The sequence below is a fragment of the Balaenoptera ricei genome, chromosome 9 (genome assembly GCF_028023285.1).
Source record: "Balaenoptera ricei isolate mBalRic1 chromosome 9, mBalRic1.hap2, whole genome shotgun sequence".
Classification (NCBI taxonomy): Eukaryota; Metazoa; Chordata; class Mammalia; order Artiodactyla; family Balaenopteridae; genus Balaenoptera; species Balaenoptera ricei.
Window position 1 is genome coordinate 43,913,146 of NC_082647.1, and position 12,782 is coordinate 43,925,927.

The 12,782-nt window shown below is 42.1% G+C and overlaps 1 protein-coding gene across 3 annotated transcripts in view; it reads right to left on the reverse strand.

Moving 5' to 3' along the window:
* Positions 1–427: 427 nt before the first annotated feature.
* The window catches only part of BMPER (BMP binding endothelial regulator), a 254,972-nt gene continuing 242,617 nt past the window's right edge, over positions 428–12,782 (reverse strand). For all 3 annotated transcript variants that reach the window (XM_059932712.1, XM_059932711.1, XM_059932710.1), the window contains 2 exons: positions 11,811–11,941; positions 428–1,814 (listed from right to left, as the gene is read on the reverse strand). In XM_059932712.1, the coding sequence (XP_059788695.1) occupies positions 1,633–1,814; positions 11,811–11,941 (313 nt within the window). In that variant the 3' untranslated portion in view covers positions 428–1,632. The remainder of the gene's footprint in view (positions 1,815–11,810; positions 11,942–12,782) is intronic.

Below are 12,782 nucleotides of genomic sequence, written 5' to 3' on the forward strand. Positions count from 1 at the left end.
AAGCCCCGTTTCCAAGTGCAGCACTGAAGCACTGGCTACCTTGGGTCCCAGATACTGAGGTTGGTTATGGCCCAAGCACAACAATGACAACCACAGTCCCTGGTGTCCCAGACAATCACTATTACACTGTATGACTTATTCAATTTTCTCAAACAGCTGGAGATGCCCCAGTAAAAAATCCAAACTAATTCTTTAGCTGTCATGAATATATGTAACAGGAACACAAATGTCTTAACAAGCAATGGCACTATGCTGACTGTCAAAACTTTGGAGGTTTGCTATTATCTATTAATAACACTTTATAAAAATGAGTTATTGTAGGGTATATAAAATATATCTAAATAAAGCTGTTAAAAATGGATGAACCTGAATTTGCCATAGCTTATTTGTAAAGTATAACACGACACATCTTGAAATAGAAAATGCATTGTTTTAAATCTTAAGCCCTTTATTTACTACAATGCAGAACATTTTATTTTTAGAGATCAGTGGGTTTTGTTTTGTTGACATGTTCACTTATTCAACTGAAAACAAAAGTCAGGAAAATCACATGGTGACCAGTAGTAAGAGCAAGCATGTAGACCATTCTTTGTACTGATGTTAAGTCAACCGATCAGTAAAGCCTTTCTTTCTGTCTAATAATTAGGACAAATTCACTGTTGCCAAATAGTGTTGGTCTAGGAATCCTCTAGAAATAAAGGCTTTCATTTCATACATGGAATAGTCACAAAATGGAGATAGCTTACTTTAACTCATTGGATTTGCTCATCCTAAATTGCTGTGAGATTCAGAGAAATGGATATTTTGTCATACGTTGTGCAACAGTTTCTTCAAATACCTGCTCATCCTCAATAAAACTAACAAGTCATCCAGACACGCCATCATCTCAGTGTGGGACACAGCGGTGGACATATCCATCATGCATACATATAAAATTAGGAGACTCAAGGAATATGCAAAGATGGCAAGAAATCATTTGATTCTTCGGTTATGCTCTAGTGACAAATATATATTTCTTGGCAACCAGCCAATCAGTTTTGGCAATAATATCAGACCATGACCCAATAAAGTCTAACAGCCTACCCCTTGCTTTACATGCACCATTACAGCCTGTCGCCAATCACTAGCCATATTTCTCAGGCATACTTTCCTTTCTTTGGAAGTATGAAATGCCCCTAGATAAATTTGCCCTTCTCCAGAAAAACACACTTCCCATTCAACTGCAAATCCTATTCAAATCAAAAATTAATTCAGGCAGGCAATTTGGATTTCTTAGAAAACTTCTTAAAAATGACAAATGTATGTGATGGTAAAGCCATCCAATATGTCTGCATGCTGCCTTATTAAATTAAAAACACCTGGTTTATTTATACAATGTATTCAATGGCTTACAGATTAGGATCCTAGAAACAATACATGTCTTATAGCAAAAAATATACATATAATAATCCACCTATAGTTTATATAAATGATGAAGTGTTTCTGAATATATCTATATATCTATATATGTACACATATATACTCTGCGTGTGTATTTGCAGAATCAGCACACAAATATCACAGTCTTTCATTGGCTCTTCCACCTCAGTGTCAAGAACACCAGGTTCAAAGTCTGAAGGAGCGGAACAAAGGTCACCGCTGAGGACAAAGGACTGGCTTGATGCACCTTCCTTTGTGAAGGACCAAGTTTGCTGGACAGTGACAACCCGCAACACACGGCTTATTGCAGGGACCGATCTCATTCCAGTTGTCACAGGTCTTGGCACATCCCGGGCCACAGGTATCATACACGGCACCGTGCTTACACTGGGTGGCTGAAAAAGAGGAAGTGACGTAGGTGAGATGTGGGGAAGCCGTTAGAGCCAGGTTAATTCACCCTCAGCCCCATGCCATTCCCGAAGGCTCACGTCACTCATGGCACTGGTCTCCCCACAGCACAGGTGCAGCTCTGCATCCTAACAAAAGAATAACAAACACCCAACACTGCCCATACACTCTAGGAACCACCTGCACCTAGAAAAACAACATCAAAGATCCACCTGCTGGGCCAGCGAACTTCAAAATAAAATAAAATGAAAAAGCTTTATTCCCAGATAGGACAAACTATACATTAGTCAAGCTACAGGGAAATCTATAGGTTATTTAGGTATTGAGAATAGTATGAAAAGTTAACTCCAAATAGTTCTTCCAGCTATTGAGCTGCGATGAATAAAAATAATTTCTGCAACCACCTCGATATTCAAATACACAGAATTACACATACAGGGAAAAAACCTGCCAAGGGTATTGGAAATGAGTGACATATTTTAATCTAGTGATCATGTGTTGAATTAATCAATTTGAGACAAATTGAGCAAGAGTCGGGTAGGGACCAATGGAGAAAAATTAGATGTGTGACTGGGGAGAGGGAAGAGGCTGGCTGGCTGGTCAGAGAACGTAAAAACGATGATGTAGCCAAATCATAGCAAGTTATTATCTTTGTTAACTTGGAGCTGAAATGATTTTGACAATATTCTGAAACGTCCTGAAATTCATGAATACATTTGTCAGAAAAAAATACTGCCAACATTCTGGAAGTTTTATGACACGTGGACTTTTCCATCTGAGTTACTTCCAGTGACAATCAAAGGCGCCACCCCTCATTCTCAGGAGTAGGAATGTTGACACATGTAGGGATTTAGAACAGGGAACCAGGCCGCACAGCAGGAGGTGAGCGGCGGGCAAGTGAGCGAAGCTTCATCTGTATTTACAGCCACTCCCCAGCACTCGAGTTACTGCCTGAGCTCAGCCTCCTGTCAGATCAGCGGTGAAATTAGATTCTCAAAGGAGCACGAACCCGACTGTGAACTGCACATGCGAGGGATCTAGGTTGTGCGCTCCTTATGAGAATCTAATGCCTGATGATCTGAGGTGGAGCTGAGGCAGTGATGCTAGCGCTGGGGAGCAGCTGCAAATACAGATTATCATTAGCAGAGAGGTTGGACTACAAGAGACCATAATAAATCAATTGCTTGCAGACTCATATCAAAACCCTATCAGTTAGTGGCAAGTGAAAACAAGCTCAGGGCTCCCACTGATTCTGCATTATGGTGAGTTGTATAATTATTTCATTATATATTACAATGTAATAATAATAGAAATAAAGTGCACAATAAATGTAATGTGCTTGAATCATCCCAAAACCATAACCCCTCCCCGCCCCGGTCCATGGAAATATTGTATTCCACGAAACCAGTCCCTGGTGCCAAAAAAGGCTGGGGACCGCTGATTTAGAAGAATCCTCTTGAAGAACAAAAATAACAATCCAGCCTCCAGCTGCACTTGCCTTTGTCTACAGTTGCTGGCACACAGCTCGTAGAACACTTGGAAACCTCCAGGGTGATGAGTGTCTTTTGTATGCTGGTAAGGACTGGTGCCTAGGGTCCCTAGATAGCTTCAGGATGGGGGTTGGTTACCAAAAAGACCAAGGCATGATTAGAGGGTTGGAACTTTCAGCCCCATTTCCCAGGGATGGGGAGAGGGATTGGATATTGAGTTAATCACTTTCAGCCAGTGATTTAATCAATCATGCCTACATAAGGAAATTTCCATACAAAGCCCTAAATGACTAACGACAGGTTCAGAAAACTTGGAAACTGGCAGACACATTTAGGTGCTGGGATTATGGTGTCCTCACTCCACTGGGACAGAAGCTCCTGTGCACTGGGACCCTTCTAGACCTTACCCTCTGTACCTCTTCATCCGGCTGTTCATTTGTATCCTTTATAATAAACCCGTAAGAGCAAATAAGTGTTTTCCAGAGCTTTGTGAGCAATTCTAGTAAATTATTAAGGCTGAAAGGGGAGGGGGTTGTGAGAACACCTCTCTCCCCTGACTTTGTAGCCAAGTGGAGCAGACGTGAGGGTAACCTAGGGACTCAGTACTTGCAACGGGCACCTGAAGTGAGGCGTCTTGTGGGACTGAGCCCTTAAACCTGTGGAGGCCCATGCTAACTCTGGGCAGTTAGTCTCAAAATTGAATGGAATTTGAGGACACCCAGTTGGTGTCCAGAGTGTTGGAGAATTGGTTGGTGTGAGGAAAAAAAAAAAAACCCACACATGTGGTGTCAACTTATTGTGAGTAAAAACAGTTCGTTTCCAGGGCACTGGACTTTTCCTTATTTCCCAACATGCTACTTCTCTATTTTAAAGTAGTCCATCTATGAAACTTACTTCAATTAAGTAAACCGCACGTGCCACTTGTTTTCCGCCTGGATCCTAACTGACACAGTGGATAAGTAAAAATTTACTACTATTCTTTAAGGCTACTTTCCCTAACGTTACCTCCACCATGGAACTCTAGTATGTTGTTTTGGCTTCTCATAATTTCATTCTATTCCTTAGGCCACTAGGAACCTCCTGGAGCCAAGCCAAGCCTGAAGACCCTGCCCTCTGCCTTGACCTAGTGCCACCGTCAAGCTCGGTGAATGTCACCACCATTCACCCTATCTTCCCCTCTTTTAGACTCAGTTCCCAACCTTTTCTCCTGCCTCTCTTGTCTGGATAGGATGTCCCTTGACTGTATACTCAGAGCACCTGGTGCCCACCTCTATCCCTGCATTTGCAACATGAAATTATAATCATCCATTTCCTTGTCCTCTCTTTCTCCAACTAAATCTAGGCTACTTGAGGGAAGGGCCGTTTTGTTTATTTTCAGCAGTAGTGTGGTGTTTAGCATATAGAAGGGACTCAGAGAGCTGCTGTGTGATTGATGCATTGATAGATGGATGAGTGGGTGGATCAACTTAATTAGTCTTCTTTAAATCTCTTAACTTATGCATTTCTGATAATCTTTTGACTTTTTACGGATCCTTTCCAAGTTCTCTTTTTCTCTTTTCAGTGATTAATAGAATATCCTATACATTGGACATGCCTAATAACTTGGAAACACCCTAGCTGAATATCATATTCACAACAAATAATTGTATCCATGTGTTGTTCTATTTTTATGGATCTGTGGTGTTCAAAGCTGGAACTCAGGGTCGACAGAGAACTTCCCAATGCCTGGACCCCCACCCCAGACCAATTAAATTAGAATCTCTGAAGGTAGAACCAGGTTATCAGTATTTTAAAAAAATAATTTTAAAAATACTCCCCAGCACAGTTAATTTTAATGGGCAGCCAAGTTTGAGAACTGGTCCTGTAAACAACCCTCACATTCATGCTTCGGTCGCTGTAGAGACTCACGCCTTTTCAGCAAAGAAGAGGGCAACGAATATTTCCAAAGTGGAAGTAGGTGCACAATGGAAGCTCCTGCTGTTTCCCATCTTCCTCCACCGAAAACTCTACTGGAGCTCTTCCCAGTCTCAGCGCACTCATCCTCTCTTATTGATGACTTAGGACATCTGCAGGAGCACCTTAACCCACCTCCCTACTGCCTCTCCTCATCGGCACCCAGCCTTCATTTGTCATTTCTGCTTTCTGACCCGTCTCTTCCAGGAACTTTCTCTATTATTTGTCCTTCTCCATGCACATTAATCTTCTCTGTCTCTATTGGCTCCATCCTCTAAATATTGGAAACATTTTCAGGTCAACACTAATCTTTAGCAAAATATTCCCTCACCTATCAGACTTCTTACCTCCAGACTTCATAGAAAAGTTCACAGTCATTTTATCCAATTCCTGTGCCATGAATTACCATTGGTGACCTACCTTCCTCACCCACCATTTTAGTGAAGCAGTGTCCGCTGACGTTTTCCACAATGACCATATCCACGGACATAGAGGCAGTCCCCATTCTCACATGATCTCACCACAAAACATTTAGTCTTTTTGTCCATTTTATCTTATGACACTGAAATTTCTAGGTTCTTCTGCTAACTTCTTGCAAACACCTTCTCTCTCTTGGGCTTACTTACCTGCTCCCTGGCACTAAATGTTCAAATTGCCTCCAAGACTTCCCCTGACAGTCTCTTCTCTTCTCTTCCCTTTCCTTCTCTTCCTCTCTCTTCCCTTCCCTCTCTTTCTCTCTTCATCAGTTACTACAGTATTAGCTCTAATTTCCAGTCAAAAAGCTCTGAAATTGATTATCATCTGTTTGGATTCTCTTCCTAAACCAATCATTTTCCAAGTCTTAATTCAAACGTCACCTCCTTCGAGTAGCTACCTGGATCTCCCCCAGGATACCCTTCCGTCTTCATACAACAGCACTTTTCACATTATAGTTACGTTTACTTGTTTTAATCCCCCAATTATTGTGCAGCTGTAGTTCTTAATCAGAGATGCTCACAAGAGTCTCCTGAGGATCTTTTAAAAGATACACATTCCTCAGCCCCTTCCCTAAAGATTTTTGCTCTGTGTCTACAGTGGAGCCTTGGGTAGCTGTAGATTTTAAAGGTTCCAGGGGTCACTACAACAAGCACCCCTGGTTGAACAGAATGAACCACTGAGGCTGGGACTCCTGAGGGCAGAGTCCTTGTCTTCTATGATGCAAAGTTCTGGCACAGGGCCAGGCACAGAGGAGCAGCTTAATAAATGTCTGTGCCTGTTGGATGATGATTTCATCTTAATGATGTTCAATCCATCATCCCGGTTCCCAAGCTGGATTACATTTGGCTGGCCTTAAGTTCATTTTCCACTCTGCTGCTTCCAGAATGCCTCTTTCAACTCACTTTTCCCTCCAGATACTTTGTTCCCTTTCAGATCTTGCAAAGATCCCTTCTAGTATGAAAACTCGGCAGAATTTCCTCTCTCCCACCCATGTTCTTCCTTTTCCCTCCTCTCCTATAGACATGCATTCTCCCATGTCTTTTCCTCTCTCTGACCTCTCAATTCTTTCTTCTAATTCCACCACTTAATTTTCTACTGCTCCTCTGTGACATCTTACCTTTGACTACTGAACACTGAAATTTCCCTCACCATCTACAGGTAGAAATTAGAAGGTTGAAAACGAAGAACTACTAGGAAAAAAAAAGGATCTTTTTCATCATCTCCATTCAATTCAAATTAAATCAACAAACATCTACTGAGTATCTACTATGTGGCAGGCATTCCCTTAGGCCAGGGAATCCAATGTGAATCAGATATCATCTTTGACCTCCAGTCTCAGGAGCCTGGACTTACAACCAAATAGGTGAAGGGGGCACATAAACAGATTGTTAATTAAGTGCAAGATGTACATGTTAGGCAGTGAGAACAAAGAACAGTGGAGGAATAAGAGAGACATCAACTCAATGTGGAGGGTTGGGTAGGGATCCAGGAAGACTTCAGAGAATAGATCCCACTTAAGTCTTAGAAGGTGAGTAGACATTGTCAGTCAGACAATGGCAGGAAGAGTTTCCCAGGCAGAGACAGCACTGAGAGCCAAGGTGGGGGTGGGGGGTAGGGGGTAAGGGGGTGTCAGCAACAACAAGCAGCCATGACCCAATCAGAAATGGGAGGATCCTTGCTTTGTTGGAGGAAGGGAGCATGGGATTTGAGTGAGAGAGTAGGAGGAGACAGAGGCAGAGAAGTAGGCAGGGGCTGTAAGCCTTGAGGAAGAGGAATCTTGCAAGGGTTTTAAATGGGGGGGATGACATGATTAAATTTGCCTTCAAACTGGCACATCTTTTAGAAGATCCTAGAAAGTTAATCCTGACTTGGACCTTGTTTTATTACCCTCTGTGAATCTATTTTTTTTCAAACTTATAAAAGGCAAACAATACCTTTTTACAACATAAATGATTTGCACAGGGGCATTTGAAAAGGCTTCATTTGATCAAATACATTTTTTAAAAACCAGGAAACTACCAAAGTGGTTAGGGTTAGCAGGTATTTATTCTCAAGGGGGCACATAAGCAGCTACTCTGTAATGCGTGCAAGGACCATTACACGTTACTTTCTGTGGGACCCCATAAAGGCGCCACGTGTTGACTTTATCAATACGTTCAATAAGTGTAGATCTGTGCCCTCTGGAACTCACTGTCCCCATGTGCCCCTACTGTGCTGAAGGTCACAGTGCTGACCTTACCTCCTAATCCTTTACAGGATCCTTTCCCAGTCAGCCAAGGGAAAGATGAGTGTGTATAAGCAGAGCAGAGTTGCTGCAGGGCAGGAGCCGGAATCACCTGGAGTTTGTAGAATAAAACAAGGAGGAAACTGCTCACAGAACCCAGCAGACTATCTCATGTGCTGCCGGAACACACACACCACTCTGAATATCCCAGCCCCTTGCCCACTTAGAAAATGTATTCCTCCAAGTTCAGTGACAATTAGTAGTGGCACCTACAGGGAGGTTGGCAGAAAATCTACTAAGGATGGCAAAGTAAGGTGCAGGAGCAAGGTCATAGCAAAGTTATAGAGTCAGAAGGTACCAAGTAACAAGTATCAATGATAAGGAACAAGTGAATAGAAATTGGAAAGATCTACACAACAAATATTTCCATAAATTAGTGGATGCTTACATAAATAAATATATATTCATAGGTATACATATTTTACTACAGTGCACTTGCTTATTTGTGTTCTCATAATAATTAAGAACAGTGGCTATAATGCAAATTGACCTAGGTTTGATTCCTAGCTTTCTTAGTTTCCACCTCTGTGATTTTTAGCAAATTACTGAAATATTCTAAGCCTTAATGTCCTTTACAGTAAAATGTGGGTAACAGAATGTTAACATATAATTAGAGTGGGGATTAAATAAGATAAAATGTAACACAAAGTTCTAGTATCGTCCTTGGGGCAAAGGAGGTGCTTAGAAAATAGTACAGATTAATATAAATGGTCATTAATGAAACTTTTAGAGACCTTCAGAATAGCCCTCTGCACATTGTATTGTACTTAGTAATTCCTGTACTAAACTAGAGTTTCATTAGTCCTCCTTGCCACAGCTAGTGGGCATACACTTCATATGTCATGCTAGTGCTAAAATCCAGCCTCGCCTGGGAGATGTCACTTGTTCATTCAGAGGTTCTTGCCTGGCTGGCTTCTTATTTGTTCAACTTCCAAGCCTTTTTACCCTGGAAAATTTCTCTTCTCAGTATTAAGGGGCCTTAAGTGCTGTCATAAGTCAAAAGATCTGGGAACTAAAAATTAGTAAAGAGTATTCTTATAGTCTTCAATATTCCAGATGACTCAGAAATGAATCTACTGAGAGATGCTGCATATCTCCGTAAATACCAACTGTCAATTTGTGGAAGTTCAGTGTGAGTGTGTGTGTGTGTGTGTGTGTGTGTGTAAAAGCTTCCCCTGCAATCAAACATTGACAGAGTTATACTTCACTCAGATGGTTCTGCTAATTTTAAATTAGGTAAATGGAACCTTTCAGAAGCCGTATTCCTTTTCCATTAGAAAAGTAATTTTAGCTGCTGAGATTCAGTCCCTGAACTCAGGATCCTGGAGGGGGGAAAGTGTAGTCCTCAAATGTATTGCGTGCACTGAACGGGTGTTAAATACAGCCTGGCATCAGGAAGAGAGGGTTCACATGTTCCGTATCTGATATGATCCTCATCACAGCACCATAGCTAATAAAATTAATAAAGTTCTGCTGAGCCCCACATTACACCAGCATGAATGGCTGGGGCTTGAGTCCATATATTTTATTCATTTCAAAGTAGAGAAAAGGAGACGGGCATATTCAAGGTGTGGTGGAAGGACCCAGTCTCTCAAAACCCTGCCCTTCCTATACTACCCAACACTGACGCATTAGGTGGGAGGTAAGCCAGTTAGTCTCACCTTTCAGAAGCCTCAGCCATACCTTAATATGAGTTATTTTTTATCAACTCAATCCTCCTCTGGGAAGACAGCATTGACAGAGAGGCACTCTTGCCGTGGAAAGTGAACTCAGACATAAAGATTGGACTTGGGCTTGCAGAGGAGAGGGCAAAACCAAAAGGGAAGTTCACAAGTAGATAAAAGGGTCTGAGAGCTTTTTAAGGACATGGATTAGTGACTGTGTCAAGGGGTGGCTTGAGGAAGCTTTAGTAACCTCCAAAACGCTCGTCGTCCTACTCCCCCAGAGCCACCCAAATAAGCATACAAATTAACTCGGCGGTTTCAACTCTGGCTGCAGGTCAGAGTCTCCTGAGAGGTTTCAAATGATACACAAGGCCAATTAAAGCAGGATATCTCGGCAAGGGGCCCAGGCATAGTTTTCTGGCTTATCTTTTAAGCTCCCAGAGTGACTCCAATGTCCAGCCAGATTGAGACCCACTGTCTAAGTGAACACGATGTCCATGCACTGAAAATACAGACAAAGGCAATTCTTGAGCCCTCTTCTAACCGGATGACAGCTCCTGCCCTCCACCGGTATAGACCCTCTAGAGTTAGCAGTGCCATGAACTGCCTTCTTTTCTAATAGCAGAGCTAAGGTTTCTAGTATTCGTGTAGAATGTTGCAAACCCCAGTCTCTCCCTACCAGGCAAATCTGGTCCTTTACAGAAAAACATTTGCAAACCCTTGCAGTGAAAGACAAACATTTAGTCATCTCATCTTCAGGTCTAAATAAGAGCGGCAGTTACTACTAACTATCTTCTATGAGTTGAGCACTCTTCTAAGATGTTTCACGTACGTATCACTAATGCTTATAACTCTGCAGGGTAGATATTATTGTACACTTCCAAAATATTTCTAAAATCTCTCTTCTTCCTCCACACACTGCCTCCATCTTAATCCAAGCCGCCATCATTTTGTCACCCCAAAGACTGCAATGGCCTCTTGCCTTCAATCTTGCCCTAGTCAGTGTATTCTCTACACAGCAGCCTCTACGCAGGGTGACCTTTCAAAAGCAGAAGGAGGGTTGCTTAAGGCCCGTCAGTGGCTTCCATTCTTCTTGGAATAAAAGCTAGACTCCTTCCCAAGACTTGCAGAGTCCTGCAATCCGGCTCTGGCTTCAACTCCACTCTCATCTTGTGCCCCTCTTTCCCCTGCCCTCCACACTGACTCCCTTCCAGTTTGAGAGCAGCTAACTTATTCAGATACGTTTCCTCCGCATAGATCTCTTGCCCTGAGTCCCTTCGATCCTTCAATGCTCGGCTGGAATATCATCCCCACAGAGACGCGCTCCCTCTTCACCATCTAAGTAGCCGCCCACTCCCTCTCCATTTGTTTTCTCTTGCTCTGCCCTATTTGCCTCCTCATCACCCTTACCACACTTAGCAAGTCTCTACCATGCTCGACTTACTATTTTTGTCTGGATCTCCCACTGGGCTGCCAGCACCTCAATGACAGGGACCTCACCTCATCTCTTACAGTCACCAAAGTGCCCACAGTGCTTTGTTCAATGCCTAGTACTTACCCACTTTGTAAGAAACATTTCTGGGATGAACAAAGAAGTCCGTTTTACAGATATCAAATAAGCTAATTTACTTGCCTGAGATCAAAGAGCTAGAACGACTATTACAGCAATCTCTCAGGAGGAAAAGAACATTCTACTAGTGTTTGTATAACCATTTCTCTCTCTCTTTCAAAAAAAAAATCACACTTATCCTGAAGACCTTAAATGACTGTAATTGTCCGGAATCTCCTTTGCTCCACACGTAACCTAAACCACAGCTATGACTGTCCACGTGCTAAGCACATCCAGCTGGTAGCTTGAGGTTAGGAGGATTTTGCAACAGTGGAAATCCTTAAATTGTTCAAATGTGCTTGTCACAAAGCATTTCTCTGAAGTGCTTTCTATCCTGCCCAGTGGGAAGCCCCCGTGTTTTATCAAATTGAAATCCAGGTGGGCCACTGATAAGATTTCCCTCTGGCCAAGGGAGCATGTGACCATTCACATCTCAGGTCTTTTCTATTGCTATCTTGGGCACTGGAGTGAGTTTCTGATGTTTGGATCGGCCCGGAGCTTCTCACCTGCACACTTCTGCTGAGGCTCCCAGTGGACGCTGATGCCCTCTCTCTGGCAGGCGCGGGTATATGCCAGGAACGACTCGCAGTAACAGTTTTTATGGACTGGACATTCACACATATCTGTCACGCAGGACCTAAGGGACCCAATAAAAAGAAATGAACATTCAAAAATATCAAATTATCAAATGTCCTAAATGCAGCTTGGAGAAAAGGGGTGGGTGGGTGGATGTCAACCCTTGATTGGACATTAAAGGTTGCTGTTTTAGGCTGGAAACCTAAAAATGATATAAAAATCCTGCATGAAACCTTACTGGATACCTCTGAATAATGTGACATCAGGTTCCCTTTCTTTTAGAGCAGGATTGGCCAATAGAACTTTCCGTAATGATGGAAATATTCTATAGTCTCCACTGTCCAAAGTAGTAGCCACTAATCATATCTAGCTATTGAGCACTTGGAATGTATCCAATGTGACTGAAAAACCGAATTTTTTATTTGGCTTAATTTTAATTAATTTAGTTGCAAACAATCACATATGCCTATTGGTTACCACGTTGGGAAGGCAGCCCTTAGAATATAGTCCCTATTCAAGGTGCTGCCATTTTGTGAATAGCTCTGATATATGAATAACAGGTACTATTTCAATATAACCCAAATAGTGACCAACTCGATGAAAGCATAAAATCTCATGGCTTTCTGAAGACAAACAATTAGGATTCAATTTTACAATATCTTAGAATCTTAGTCTTTTGAGGAACACACTGAACCTCGTTCTTTAGAACATGGGGTGACAAATTCCAAACAAAGCAAAACTTTCAGGCCCCTAATTAGACTAAAAGATAAAGGCGACTGAGCCAAGGTCTTTGTTGCTTAAGTTTAAATATGGAAATGATGAGCCAGGATGTAAAGAGAACTGAAATGTGTTTTAAATACAAACTAATAAATTTTCAAACATGCTGACCTCGGAGGCATAAT